Source organism: Antennarius striatus, chromosome 23 (genome assembly GCF_040054535.1).
Source record: "Antennarius striatus isolate MH-2024 chromosome 23, ASM4005453v1, whole genome shotgun sequence".
Classification (NCBI taxonomy): Eukaryota; Metazoa; Chordata; class Actinopteri; order Lophiiformes; family Antennariidae; genus Antennarius; species Antennarius striatus.
The window spans coordinates 7,679,838-7,695,842 of NC_090798.1; the positions used below are offsets into that span (position 1 = coordinate 7,679,838).

General features: G+C 40.3%; 1 protein-coding gene across 1 annotated transcript; it reads left to right on the forward strand.

The window, feature by feature from the left end:
- Positions 1-11,490: 11,490 nt before the first annotated feature.
- tmem256 (transmembrane protein 256) lies at positions 11,491-14,401 on the forward strand. Its single transcript, XM_068308081.1, has 4 exons — positions 11,491-11,641; positions 12,758-12,795; positions 13,124-13,204; positions 13,775-14,401. Exons 1-4 carry the CDS (start codon positions 11,509-11,511, stop codon positions 13,916-13,918), a joined length of 396 nt encoding a protein of 131 aa, XP_068164182.1. The 5' UTR covers positions 11,491-11,508; the 3' UTR covers positions 13,919-14,401.
- The last annotated feature ends 1,604 nt before the right edge of the window (positions 14,402-16,005 follow it).

Sequence of the window (16,005 nt, forward strand, 5' to 3'; positions counted from 1 at the left end):
GATTACATTGAACTGACCCTTAAATAAGTTCACAAAGGGGAAGAAGGCAATATAAAAATGCTTTCAAAGCAAGACACAGCAGAGAGTGGTAAACACTGGTCTAGACCTGAAAGTATGCACTTCATAAAAGCTTTGCATTTGTTGGAAGCTTTGTTGGAAGCTTTACACTTTTTAAATTAAACAACAACAAAACCTTGTCCCGGGGCTCAGAGATGTTGTCTGTAATGTGAATTCTCACAAAATTAAACATCCATCTGCAAACTATCTATTGCGTTCCCAGTAATTGTTGGAATGAAATGGGGCAGCAGATCACATGACATAGTTTTGCTACCAAAAAAAAAAAAAAAGAAAAGCTAAACATGCACAAGATTAATACTTTCCACTCATATCATCAGATGTTTGATTTGAGTGAGAACATATTTTAATTGTAATTACGGTTATTGTAATTATCTGTTAACCCAAGCTGCGCTTTTGCACGTCTCAATCTGTGGCTGTCTCGTTTTCCTAAGAGCCACTCTAAATGAAGTGTTCCGTCAGAGTGATTGTTATATGGAACGCTTTAACGGTCTCCCTCGTGGCTCTTGGTGCGTGGAGAGCAATTCTCTATCCTGCTTTATGCTGCATGGCACAGATGTGACCTTTAAACTACATGTTATCATTCAGATGTAAATTGGATCTCTTTCAAAAGCGTATTCTTTTAAATACAGTTCTTTCAAAAGCTTGACATGACCTTGGAAAAGTAAATAGAATAAAAACAGGATGAATGCAACCATTCCCTGTAGTGTTTGAAGAAAAATGACAACATAAACTTACTGTAAATACTGTATGTGTGCTGCCCCCTCCTGGAACACAATTTCTTCACCCATAATGGCAGACGAACTTTGAAGCCAACGGAGAACTTGATTTTCGATGGTTTGACTTTGCGGTAACTGGTCAATGGAGTGAGAAGCTGGTCAATTTTTTTTTTTTTTTTTTAAATGACGCTTTGTAAGGCATGTATCAGAGAGAAGCAGGTCTTCTCTCTGATACAGACACACTATACAGCAGAAGACCAGTTGGATGTATGTCACTTATCTCTCTCATCAAATTCTAGTGGCTTGTTGCTAACAGCTTAGCTGCTCGGTGCTGTGCTCCTGGCTGACTGTCTCCCCAGCACACAGGTGTCAGCGTCAGCCTCTTCATCCCATGACCACAGCTGCTTGTGGGTGACTGACAACCAGCACATGGATCTCCTGCTGTCGACGCCAAGCCAAGAATCTAACTCAATATCAGAGATTTCAATGTGGATTTCAATGTAAGTCTATAAATTTTCTGCAATACAGTCCCTACAGAAATTCAATAAATGTCTAACAGGAAAATTCAGAGGCCACCCACATAATGAAAAAAAAAAAAGATTGAGCCTTATTTTAGTCTCATTATGTAAAACAAGGCGGTCTGGTGGTTACGATGGTCAGCTTCCACAGATGACCTACATTAAAATGTCTTTTAGGGTTTGATTCAAACTCTTTTTCACATTTTCTTTCTATGGATTCTTGGGAAATTGTAAGAATTATCAATCAAGTCTTCCTGGTGAGCACGAGATTAACAATGTAGCTAAAAATAAGTAGAATAAATTGTGCATATTTGATTTGTTGATTTTTGTAGTAATATTAAATAGCAGCTCCTTATTTAAAAATATATATTTAGCCATTCCTCTTTGTCTTCAGAACTGTAACTTGTCTTCCTTGCCAAATGAAGCTAAAGCAAATGATGTATTTCATATAATTATAGATAACGACATTAAAGCAGACTGTGGGTGTACTCATTTTAAGGTGAAAGTTTACAACATGAACTTAGAACAAAATGATTTTTACAGTAAAACATGCATATGCAGCTTGTAAAATAAGCTGGTGGATGGATGGATGGATGGATGGATGGATGGATGGATGGATGGATGGATGGATGGATGGATGGATGGATGGATGAGAGCATGTCAAACCTGCAAGCCTCCTGATTCATGTATGAAGATGTTACACAGTGAAAATGTAGTTTGAATACTTTTCCATTTCCTTGTTCTTACTTTTCTTCAACTCCTTTCCACTGACATGACTAATGAGCCCAGAATGCAGCTGTGAACTTGTTGTAATGGACTTCCTCTTCACACTTTTCGTTCAAATAAGGAAAGCTTTTCTTTAGCCTGCCGGTGCCTTAACACTGCTGCTGCTAATTCTGACTATCCATTGAAACACAGGGTTAGCCTCCAATAACCTGCATCCTCCTTCCATATCTTCAAAAACCATCAAAAAAAGCAGCGCCCTGCTGTTAACTGTGTCCTTTGATAACGTTCAGTCTTGGGGGAGATGCTGATCACCTTGTCAGCAAACGTTGCCATGCCTTGTTAAAATATTTAAAGCCTCATAATGTTGAACTTGCAGACACAAACATCCATCTCTCTCCTTCCAGCCTTGGATTTAGCTCTCGGCGTCCACAAGTCCATCAAGGCAGTGCCACAGAGATTCAGGTGTTTTCGCAGATAAATAAGCATTCAGGAGGGGACTCATTAGCGGTGTGAAAATAGACTGATGGAGCAGGTAAAGTGAATGAGATGGATGGCCTGAGCTCCAGCAGCCCCTAGGATGGAGCTAGGATGTGACTGGTATACATGTTGTGTGACAGCTTTGATTAAGGTGAGCGCCGGCTAATCCGCTCCCTACCCGTCACTCCACGCCTCATTTCCAGATTCCCACACAAACAGAAACCAGGTAGAGGGAAAAATGGCAGCAATATGCAGACACCTGAAAAGAGAAAACATCCAGCGGCAGGATATAATGTGTCTGATCAAGGAACGTTCATCATCAACACAACTCCATGACAGTCCCACACTGTCGTATCTGATCTTTGTCAAAATGTTATACTTGCCTCATTCTGGTTTGATCAGCTGTTATCACCTGAAAACATTACAGCTCCATCAAGTCATAAATGTCAAACATGTGCTCAAACAGCCAGGTTTCAAGAAATAACTGAAGAGACACCTACTAAACATCTGTTGATGCTTGAAATGAAACCATTTTGAGCTTAATAAAATCTTCCTGTTGAGCTGGACAATATTGTGATGTTTTAGCAGACCTTGATCACAGCGATGCTCCTCCATCTCCATTATGGAACAAGAGCTCCTGAGCTGGACCAAGAGCACAGCTTCTCGACAGATGTTCAGCAGGGAGGTCACATCTGAGGATTTCTGGTCCTGAGATGAATCTACAACCTCTGTTTTCTTCTCTGCACAGCACACTGATGAGACCCACTGCATGAGAAACGAAATGCAGCGCCGCACACAGCTCTGCAGGGCGAGGAAGCTAATGCATCCAGGCTGATTCCCTTTCACCTCAGCACCTACAGAGGCTGGGAAACAGACCTCTGAATGAGAGGGGAGGCTCTTTGGAGGAGTGGGAAGACTGATTTTGATACCGGCAGTGTGGACACACTAGATTCTCATCTGCTAATCAAGCTCCTGCAGTATTTAACCTCCATCTGAACCTCTTCTCCTTCCCTGATCATTCCATCAGCTACAGCCCCACATTAGTCTCATTCATTCTTACCGTCTGTCTCATTCATTCTTTCTGCCTGTTTCCCTTGCCGTCTCCAGCTGGTCTGCCTCGAGCACATCCATACTCAGTCTCCCCTCCATCATTCACCACCACCTGGTTCTCCAACTACTCCAGTGCCTACGTGATCCATAATCTTTCTTACTTTGCATATTTAGTAAAACTGTCTTATAATATGAGCACACAGGGAAATATCATTCTCAAAATCCAGAATGATCATCTTCTTATGTGGTTTCCGGAAGACAATGCTTCTGTGTTAACATTGAGTACTGAATTACAGAAAGGTCTTTGCAAACTATTGCATTAAAGTAAATCCCATTAGTTTTGTCCCTGGACCAAGATGATGTAACCCGAATGTTCAGTTTGATGCTGTGGAGACTCCAAAACTCAAAGGGCACATTTTACATTATTTTGTCACCTTCAGGAATTTCTTATTATAAAACACTTCCTATGAAATGATTCTGAGCTCACGTCAAAAGGTCATGAGTACTTACAATTAAATTTATTTCCTATTTGACTCCGACTGGAAAACAGAAACTGGGCGTCATTGATTCTGTGCTGTTTATTTTGGCTCTGCGTTGCAGGCTCCTTACATTTGTATAGTTTGTAGAGTTTGTAGAGTTTTTTTTACAGTATGTACGTGTTCTATCAGTGGTCTAATGAAACTGGTAACACACTGCAAATTTCTCTTCTCTAAATTGCAAATAGTTAAAATTTTCCATGTGTATGTCATAGATCTTTTCATACATTAAAAAAATGACTTTATCATTATTGTAACTGAACCTACTGCATTATGGTAAGATAAACCTCTGGTGATTAAAAAGAACAACCAGTGTAACCAAAAGGCTACCAGAGAAATAGGAACAAATGTAGGAAGATGGTATGATGCCATACAATAAAATATAATATGACCCCACAAATCTGTAATTTAACTGAAATGCTTGATTTTATTTTGTAAAACATGATTTTACTCAAACAGAAGTAAATGTTGTCTTTCTAGAGGAAAGTCTGCAGCAGCAGGTGAATATTTGCATGCTACTTATTTTTTCACACAATGCAAGGTCTTTGTGGTACTGAGTCAAAATTAATGGAGGTGTGTGTTCATGGTAATGAAAGAGCATGTCACTTAGTGCAACAGTGTGAGTCATCAACTCAATGGAGCTCTATAACACAAATGTGTCACAGATATAACTGGCAATGCTGCAGCATTTTCCTTTTCATTCTCCCTTCAAACCCAGTGAGAACCAGGAGAGCTGGCACCAAACCTGATTAGACAAAACAAGATTCATCTTGAATACATGCAGGCATGTGGTTGGAGTCCATAGTGCAGCGAAAACACATTTATACCCCTGCAGAGAAACTGACTTTGCCTGGCTGTAGTGGCTTCAGCTCGGATATTTTTTGGTCTAATTGCTGCTCGTGGCTAAATCCTGACCATTTGCATCGATCTCCTTTGAAGAGAGATGCAGATGAGCTTAATGAGTGCCCTAATTATACTCGCACAATGTGGGGAGCCTGCTGTAACCGCATCTTTATACGAGAATGTGTGTGTCTGTGTGTGTGTGTGTGTGTGTGTGTGTGTGTGTGTGTGTGTGTGTGTGTGTGTGTGTGTGTGTGTGTGTGTGTGTGTGTGTGTGTGTGTGTGTGTGTGTGTGTGTGTGTGTGTGTGTGTGTATTTCGAGTCTTCTGCTTCTGCATGTCTGACTTTATTTTTGTACTTAAATACTGGGAACAAACGATCTGACATTTTGAAGACAATGACTTTGTTTGAATACCTTTCAATGGGTTAAAAATGAATGGATAAATATTTAATGGCCTGTCTTCTTTTCTTTTCTATTTTTTTTTTTGCTTTCATCTCTATTCCTATGTCAGTGTTGTGAAAAGGATCCGCCAGCAAACAGATCCAGAAATATCCTGTGATACACATGCCAGGCCAGTAGTTAAAGTCACAAATCGACAGCTTGATGAATAACCCAAAGACACAACTTTGTCTGAGCAAATGATGATGAAGGGTTGTTACCCAGAGTGCACCTGAACTATAAAACATCATAGTTTTGAGAAAATACTCATTGGGATTTGTGAGGAACGTGGGGCAGAATTTGTAGATGTTTTTAAAACAGTTTTGTCTTTCCAGGTTACACAACAACTGATTTTAAAAGTTGAAATTTTCCTACCCCAAAAACTGTTGTTTTTCCAATGAAAAGCAACGTGAAAGCTCAGGTCAATGATCAAAAGATATATCACAAACAACCCACCATTCAGGCACAAAAGAAAGAGAACTGGACCATTTTGCTGGAAACATCCACAGAACAACATTTTTTGAGCTTCAACATGAGAGCTGAGACAGTGTGTGTACCTGAGGCTGTTTTGGTCCACGGTGTGTATAATGGCAATGACCAGTGTTGCCTCCCCCACAGCACAGTAGCATGGACTCCCAGACAAAATGTCACTCGACAGTCCTTTCTCTCCCTGCCTCCCTCTCTACCCTCCTGTGTCTCTCTCCTCATTCTTTCCGCTTTGCTAACAGGGATGTAATGACATGGACAGGTGACAGAGCTGCAGCATGAAAAGCTGTGACACCAGGGCAGAATACACACCTTTGTGACTAAACATCACAGAGACATGAAAGTGCTCTAACAGATAATTGGCCGTGGTTGCAGCTGACGACAGTGAAGGACATGGAAACACATCACGGCTGAGGAAGACTTTCAGAAATATTGAGTTGATTTAAAATCTTTCTATCTGGTGAGAGCCTCAGCTGGCATGTGAGGCTTTCAATGCATAAAAAAATCCTTCACCTTCCTCAGACAGGAGATGTCTTTTTTTTTTTTAAAACTTGTGTTGTATTTTCACTCTCAAACACAACAAATGGTTACATCGGAGGAGGATAGCACTTTGAGCATCACCATTCAGATTCCCATTTTGCTAAGCATCAATCAAAATGCAGCTTTTTTCTTTAAATAATGACAACTCTGAGGTTTTTCCAGCAGTGTTTTTATCTTTGTTTGTGAGCTGCCAACTATAAATAAAGCAGAATTTTATTTCTACGTTAACGAGTTGGCCTGTTTCCACTTTATTTACTGTCCATTTAAATTAACTTGTGGAACAAAAATGCCTTGCAGCCAGATAGACCTAACAAGAATAGGAAATGGGATTTTTAAAACAGCCCATGCTTGTATAGGAAGCTGGGAGAAAAGGATGCATGTTTTTAAATGTAGAAATTGAAGGAAACACTCCTTGTTTTGCCAAGATGGAATCACCTTTCTTGCGTTGTCATTTTGCTGTAAAAGAAAAATGTTGCTGTCATGTAAATGCGTGGGAAGCAAAAGAAGCACAACCAGTTCCTATTTGCAGGACGAACTCCTCATTTAAAGCAGCTCGTGTTCTCCTTGACTGCGAGGGAGCTGGATGTTTCCTTGGACAGCAGCTCGATCACAACAAGACAGGCCAGGGACAAACAATCTAAGGAGATCAGACGAGTACATGCACATGTTTCTCCTGAGAGAAAACGAGTGAAGCCATCACCACAGATGAGGGAAGAGGACAGGCTGGCTGAAATGAGATGGATGTTGGCTGTTGGAGGAACCTCACAGCACATGGCTGCTGGGACTCGGAGATAATTTGCTGCTTGTCTGTGAAAACAAGATGTAAAGCCAAACTTGATTGTTGTCCTTGCTGTCCCATCTGCCATGGGTCAGAGTGGAAATAACCTGTGTTTGTGTGTGGAGTCAAAGTAAGCGAGCATCCTCCTGCTTGCCAACCCAGCATTCAAATGAAGTTATTAATGGCTGGAAGGAAACCTCCATACAAACACCCACACTGGCTGCAGGTTTGGTTCACAGTTAATGATGGAGGCTTGTGACTCATGAGTCTTATTTTTAATTATCTACATGGTCATTAAAATGTGTTAATTGTGCGCGCTGTGTTAATGCTATGTCAAAGTCAGCTAAAGACGAAGCTCTGTGGAAACTCTGGTTTCGCAGCTCACAAGTAATGCACTGTGACCTGCTGCAATTTCAATATGATAATTGGAAGAAGTCCCCTGTTTCCTCCAACACACACACACACACACACACACACACACACACGTAAGCAGAGACACTCACACTCTCACTCTTTCTGGACAAACCTGAAATGGGAACGTGATACAGCAACCCCTTTTGCTCCCTGCAGGGACTAATGTGATTTCATCGGTGGATAACAGCATTAATCCCCCAATGCAACACATTTGCTGGTAGGTAAACCATGGCAAACATAATGGGTGATTCATTAATGCGAAGAACTTAACAGTTTTCTCCAAATGTGACGGACAAATTGCACCTATTGTTTGGTTTTTTGACACTTTGGTGATGAACAAATGGGGCAACACAAGTCCTTTTCTGAAGGCAAGCAAACCTCTCTGTGACGAAAATCAATTATTCATTCAAAAGCAGCACAATAGCTATAATTTTAGCCACACTGTGAATAAATAATGCATTGTAAATGTGGGGTCTTAAATGAATGGGCAACAATTAAAATGTGCTCGATTTACGTTTCCATTTTGAAATTCAAGTGGAGACATTTCCTTTTCTTTTCTCTGAACCTATTTGTGTCCAGTACCAGTATCAGGAGCAAAATCTCATGAAGAAATTGCCTTTAAGTTTGCCTCGGTTGTGGTGTCCTCTGCAATAAGAGCTTTGAAAGTCAGAACTGCAGTGGAAAATCCCTACACTATATATAGATATCCTATGTTCAAAGCCTTCAGGCATTACACTGCCTGTTTAAGTTTCATGTCAGTGTCAGATCTGTTTGGTAGAATAAGGGAATCTGCCTGTGGGCTGAAATGGTAGCACAGTTTTTTGTCATTTTGGTTCAAGCCTCCAAACGGGTAGAGGATGTGCTGGGCAGCCTGGAGCCCATTACAAGTCCTGATGATGATGCATTCAAGGACTCAGTGGAATAATATATCACATATTATGTTTCATACATTCAATGGAAACTTCATTCAAAGTACCAGATTTTCAGCCTTTAGTTTTTCAAAAATTGCACCCATTGTATTTCCTTAACCACCCAAATGGTCAAGACTGCCCTCCAGAGTCTGGCTCCACCCTCCAGAGTCTGGCTCCACCCTCCAGAGTCTGGCTCCACCCTCCAGAGTCTGGGTCCTGGCCGGAGTTTCTTCCTCAATGAGGGAGTTTTTCCCTGCCGCTGTCACTTCTGCTTTCTCTGGAAGGTTCTGTCGGGTTTCTCTGGCTGTTCAAGCATTTTGAAATGTCTGTTGATATGATTAAACGCTACACAAATAAAAGCTGACTGATAGATCAGACCTTATTCTTTTAGGTTAATAGTTGGCCCTATGAAAGTTAAAGCCAGTAGACTGTTGACTATCTGTAAGAAAACTCTGTCACAACCTGCTGTTAGTTCATATGTTATTAATTATTGATGGGGTTGCCCCCTGAGGATAAAATTCACTCCCCAACAAATTGCACCCTGACTGTGACTATACTGGCATAATACTGTTATGTTCAGTTTTCCTTTCATAGAGACTGTTATGAAGAATACTAACTCAGAGATATTTCGCTTAGTGCATTTATGTGGTTGAGTTAATGTGACGTTCATACAAAGGATTTCAGTGTTGGTTTCTTCTGACAGGGAGTTGAAGAGTAATCCTGTGAAGAGCTGGAACAAAGGAAGTGGTATGATTCTATAGAAACTTGCTTCTACCCTCACAGGAGGGGAGCATCCTATTTTTTGTGTCAGTGTCTATGTGTATGTCTTTATGTGGTAACAGCAGTTATGTTAAGGATGCGACTTGTGTGTGCGTGTGTGTTTGTGTAAGCTGTGTGCCGCTATGAATCTTGACTGTCTTTATATTCATCCGTGACTAAATAAGTCATTATATTTATCCTAAAATACCTGTATAGAAACAAAGAAAATTTGTGCTCTATGAAAAATATGTCGACATTCGCACAGTATTTACAAATTGGACTATTTTTTTCTTAGACCATTCAGCTGTGTAATTTGTGTTCATATTAAATTTCATCTTACTTTCTGCTACAATACTCTTAAACTGTGAATCAGCTATCTTTTTTATTTAAGTTTAATGATGGACCTGTGTCTTTGAAGTGCCCTCGGGAATCCCAGAGTAAGGATCTTTCGCAGCTATGACCCACAACGTGAGTTGACTGTAGCAGCAGACTGATACAACTGCTCTACCCACCACCTGTCTGCCTCTGCCTCTCTGTGCATGACGGTTACTGATGATGTCATTAATAACTAAGTCGGCAAATTGCTTAGTTTAGTTTAGCGTGTCGCTCTGACGCAGGCAAACACACACACACACACACACACACACACACACACACACACACACACACGGACACACGGACACACGGAGACACGGACACACAAACCACAGAGAGACAAAGACGAAAATACACACAGGACCTCACATGACACATGAGAATCTAAACCTTGAACACCACCTGTCAATATTCGGTGGCATGGATTGTGCCATTTCCTGGCAGCTGTATTCAGTTAAAATGACCATTGTATGAATAATTCTTATTGGTGGATTTAAGCTGAGGCATTTTTTTTCCCAGTGTTCAGAGGACTGGACTTCTGTTTCTGTCTTACTGACTGACTGACTGACAGCTTATGTCACAGCTTATGTCATTCAAAGACTAAAAACACCCAAAAGCTATTTTGATTGAAAGCTCTGGCAGGGTTAGTGTGGCAAACTATGAACCTTTTCCATGAAAGATGCAACTGCTGTAACTCTACTCTCCATGGCCCAATCTGCCCTAAATACACACATGTCACCCAAAACAGTCCAAATTTCAGCATACCCCAATAACTATAGTGAGTTTAATTGATAGCATTGGCAATAGGAACTTCTTTTTAATTGAATCACATCACTTTTGAAATGTTAATCTTGAAACATATTACACAGAAGCAAATGAGCCTACACACACACACACACACACACACACACACACACACACACACACACACACACACACACACACACACACACACACACAAAACTAGCTTTCATCTTTGATGATTTACAGGCATTGAACATATTGCTTCCAAAGACTTACCCGATCAATTTGAACTTTTGACAGTACAATCTCAAAGCAAGAGGTTGAAAATGATCAAATGCTTTTCCATAACTTCAATGGTTTGGCATGGGGGCATGACTAATCATGATCCTTCAACAATAGTCAGAAAGTTATTGTTTATACGTACATTCCAAACTGCCCCAAACTTTACATGACGCAAAAGAGTCCAAGCCAGCCCATAGCGCAATGGAAAAGTTCAATTAAATTGATAGCACCATGTGCAGGAAGCACGGCTCACACAAAACATATTAATCAATAAACACCTTCTGAATCTCGTTCATGCCAGACACGTTTCTTATTATGCAGCTTCTAAACTAGTGCAAGCATTGCAGTCAAGTGTCAGCTTTTTAGTAAACTTAATATTTTCACCAGTAATCGCATTTCATTATTTAAGTATAATTTTCATGCTCCATCATTTTTTTATTTTATTTTTAATGCACTATTAGTGATTTGTCTTTTCTACGTAGCAGTGCAGTTTAGAGCCAGCTCTTTACGGCGCAGCTTTCATACCAGCAATTTCTTCAGAAATTGATTCTTTTATGTTTTATATTCCCCCCGAATATAAAACATAAAAGAATTATTTTGCTGCAATTTGCAATTGGTTGGTTGAAAATTTTTAAATTTAAAAACAAGTTGTTCCTATAAATTATGCAAAGGTTGTTATTTTTTAACATTGTTCTTGTCACTGTTGACCATTTTTTAAAATAAATAAATACATTACATACACACGCACGCACGCACAGACACACACACGCACACACACGTACAAAAACCGGTCTGTTGACTATAGTCCTAACATGTCGGAGCTTAGAGTAGGACAGTGAATGCAACACCGTCGGACTTCCGCCCGTCTGAAACACACGCAGCCACCAAACATGACCGCTGCTGGGATTGTCCGGAGGCTAGCCGCTCTGTCCGGGGCTTCGGCCGTGGCCGCCGGGGCGTACGGAGCTCACGGTAGGACGTCTGCGTTAGCTTACAACTCCAGACTCTTTTTTATTGACGTAGACAACAAACAGTGAAGACGACTATTTGCTCCACCAACTTCCTCCTCGTAAGAAGCCAATTTAAGTTCGGCTTCTTCAACAACAAGGTTCCACGTTATAAAACATTAATGTCGGACATGTTTCGCTCCTTTATGAGCTAATGTACAATTCGGCATGTGGTTGACTCGCATAGCAGCAAGTTATTACGATAAAATGAACCTTTGTGTCGTGACGGTGACAACACGGGGACTGTCATGATGGGAGGGCTGCCAGACTTCAGGTCAATGGTTCTCCAGGAGAATGGCTGCTTGGTAGGTCCAAAAATATTATATAAAAATCTAGATATTTCCTTGATAATATAACATCCCCCAAAAGAAGAGCTTGTTAAACCTCGATTTTATTGTTAGAATATTAATTGTTGGTTTATTTTTGATATTTATCAAAAACACTCCATTTTATTTGATGTAATTACATCCCGCTTCAAAGCGGAGTCGTATTGTAATTGTCAGTGTTCGTATGTTCATCCGTCCGTTCGTTCGTATGTCCACCAAATATCTTCGCAACCGTTGCAGATAGGAAGATGAAACAAAAACCAGATTACTCCGGCGGCAAAGGGGATGAAAAGGAGATAACCTTGACCTTGAGTAAACGAGGTCAATTTTCAACTTCCACTCAGGAACTGGATAAGATAGAAAGACGAGGGAGAAGGCCAGTGTGCGTAAGACCATAGATCAAAGCTAGTGAAGACAACTATTTGCTGCACCAACTTCCTCCTCAAAAGAAACCAATTTAAGTTTGGCTTCTTCAACGACACGGTTCCACAATAACATAGATCAAAGCTAGTACTTTGATCTACCTGCACTAGCTTTGATCTATGGTCAAAGCTAATGCATAGCTTTGACCTACCCTGAAAGGTCAAAGCTATGCACTTTCCAGGTACTACTTACAGTGTACCCTGACCTACTCGTACCTACCCTGTCTGTCTGCCTTGTTTATCTACTGAATTCTAAATCCAAAGACCTCCATCTCCACTGAAACATTCTGTATGTTCACTAACAGATTAGCTTCTCTTTACTTCCTCTTACAGGTTTTAAAAACAGTGATCCAGATGACTACCAGAGAGTGGTATGTACATGACAATGTTTATAGTTTAAAAAAAACAAGTACATAAAACAAGTACAGTTCTCCCAATATGTGACTGGGACAATGTTATTTTCATTTAAAGCATACAAATATTTTTATAATCTTTTTTATTATGTGGAAGTACAGTATTCTAACAAGACAGGATAATATGTTTCATAGGCATATTACACCGATCTCATATTTTATACCAGTGACTCTTTCAGTAGTATCATCTACTCTTCAATTCTCGCCCGCGATAAGCTGTAAATACTTATCGACTTCAGATTTATTTAATTTTTTTTGTATTGTCTGTCTGTGTCTGGCCTCACAGCTATTCGAAACCGCCAACAAGTACCACTTCTACCACAGCCTGGCCCTTCTGGGTGCGGCCCAATGTGGCCAACCTGCTGTGGTAGGTGTTCCGTCCTGTTACCGACTTGTTTTCTTTAATACTGAACTTGTGTGAGTGTCAGTCTGTCTTGACTGAAAACATAAGCAGTTATTTTTTATAATGATGGAGGATGCTGTTGATGTCTCGGGAAAGAAGTAGTTAAATATTAAGATTGGGTTTTTTTAAAAATTACATTATGACACTTCAAAACCTTCACTGCTGTGTCCTTATCCACAGAATACACTATCTGGAAACAAGCTGCATATAGATCATTTGGCCTTTATTGCTAAAATACCTGATTGGCCAACCCACCTCATATACTCTGCCATTTGTAGTTTTTCTACCATGTTAATATTCCATGTTTCAGGCTTTAAATTTCAAAACCAAACGTCATTTTTACTTTTCGTTTTGAGGTTGAAATGTGAAAGCATTCCATTGCAGTGTGTCCAAAAACACACCTGTACACTACAGCATTCGAGATGCTCTGTTTGATCTGCCTTCAGTGTACTGACATGCTTACATCTGCAGTTTGTCGCTAATCTGATCAGAGAAACGGAATGACATTCTTTCATGTATCTCCCCTCCATCCAGGCTGGCACCCTTCTGATAGCAGGTATGGGGATGTTCTGCGGCGCTTTGTATCACCAGGCTTTGACAGGGAACCCTGATCTCCGAAAGGTGGCTCCTGTTGGGGGCATGGCTCTTATCGCCGGCTGGTTAGCCATTTTTCTCTGAACCATAACAGTTCACTTTTCTCCTAAATGCTGCAATTTGACATCGAACTGTCAGGCTGTTAAAGGACGACCAGGACAACTTGTGAGATCTGGCTGAGAGGATCGAGCGCTGTGTCATGTCATACATCTATCCCCTCCCTGTTCTGGGTTGTGAGTGTGAGAAGGAGATAAGGCAACAACAGCATTATCACTTTCCTACCACTGCTCTCTCAATCTGACTGGTGCCCTTTTGACTGTTTTGTTTGAGTTCAAATGTATACCTAACGAGTTCAGTGTGTCATGCATGCAAAATTTGTGATTTGACATTTTCAATGGCATGCCGATTTTATACCAGGACAGAAAATCAGTAATGAGCTAATAAAAATTCCCAATGCTATACCTAGGTTTGCAACCATGAATAATACAGTTTCCTGTTTCTTAGTGTGGTGTAGAGTAAATCAAAGAAATATGAAGGGTTGGAAATGAAATAAATTATTTCACTGTGTTGAACTGTCTGATTCATTTGTATGGTTGAATTTTCTGCTTTATTACAAATCTTTGTTTTTAGAAACATTAAAGTCACTTTAAGAAATATTGGAAATGAATTAATGCTCATTTGGAAAATAAAGCTATAGACAGTCTCCTAAGGTTACAATATGGATTATTTCTCATTCCTGTTCCCATCTCATTCAAAAGATGAACCAGTCATTACTAATGCTTCTGCTTTCACAAGCATCTCATCAAAAACTCCCATCTTTCCTTGAAAGACATGTTAATTCATGCATGGGGACCGCTTTTTAATATACAGTATTGATTAATACTCGACATATGTGTGCTTTCTCAACCTAGCAGCAATGACTTTCTTAGTGTGTAAGACACACAGATCAATAATAGACTTGATTGTAGTTAACAAATATAAACATAATATGCTTCCCCATGCAATAATCTGCAGACTGACCAGGCTATACGTATATGGATCAATGCATTCTAGGTGATATTACACCTCGTGGAATGTGGTTTTCACTGAGGGTCAGACCAGTCGGAATCGGTGGCTGCTGCAGCCGAGGGAAATCATTGCTCCAGCAGCGCTCAATGCCTTTACAGATTCCAGCACTTGATCCCTTAACTCACAGAACACAAAGGAGTTCATCACCCATGGCCTCCCTTCATCAGTAACATTTCCAACCACTCTGCATTCAAATTGGAAGTGAAATCCTCTGAAAGACTAATTTGCTTTACTAACTGTAGGCCAACGAATGGGTATGTTCAGAAAATAGCGGTATAAATCTCTGGGTCAATTTGCCGGGGTCGACACATAAGCCGAGGCTCTGCACAGAAGAGGGGGTTATTGACTGAACACATTACCAATGAGCTCTTGATCACGACTCATGAAACCCTCATTAGAATTAAGTAGCTGTTGGGAAGCATTGCCGCTCCAGGACCAAGCAATCGCACCAAAGAGAAATTCACATATCTCTGAATCACAACATCACGCTTTACTGGAGACACTTCGCTGAAAGTTGCAGGGAGCTCTGCACTGTCATATACTATAAATATATACATTTATATTTGAAGTGTCATCATCATTTCAAGGGAACATCATGTGGTTCCCTGACTAAACGTCAGCTGCAGTACAAATTTTGACCGGTTTCACACAGGAATCTTATTCTCAGGATATTTATGTCTCTCCTGTGCGGCTGACTCTCAGATGTGTGAAGGCTGCGGCTGCCAGTATAACATCTCTGTGCTAAAACCCATCTGGATCGAGATGTTCCCGTTCACAGAAGTGAATTGTTTGCTGTGCTAAATTTATGAAAAGTAATAAAGGGAGACTGACGGCTGCCTCTGTATATTATATCTTGCTTGTAGTTTCTTTAAATTATTTTTCTACAGCTCAGCTTATAGTTCATTTAATTCAGTTTTAATGTAGTGGCTTTCATGATGATCAGATGGAAAAAACTGTGTAAAGTGAGCATTCAGTTTTTTCTTTATTCACTGTAACAAAAAACTATTTTACAACCATCTATTGTCAAAGCAGGAGTGTAGGAGGGGAATAAGTCAATAAAAAACTTCACAATGTCTAACTTGCAGAGTCACATTTACAAAACC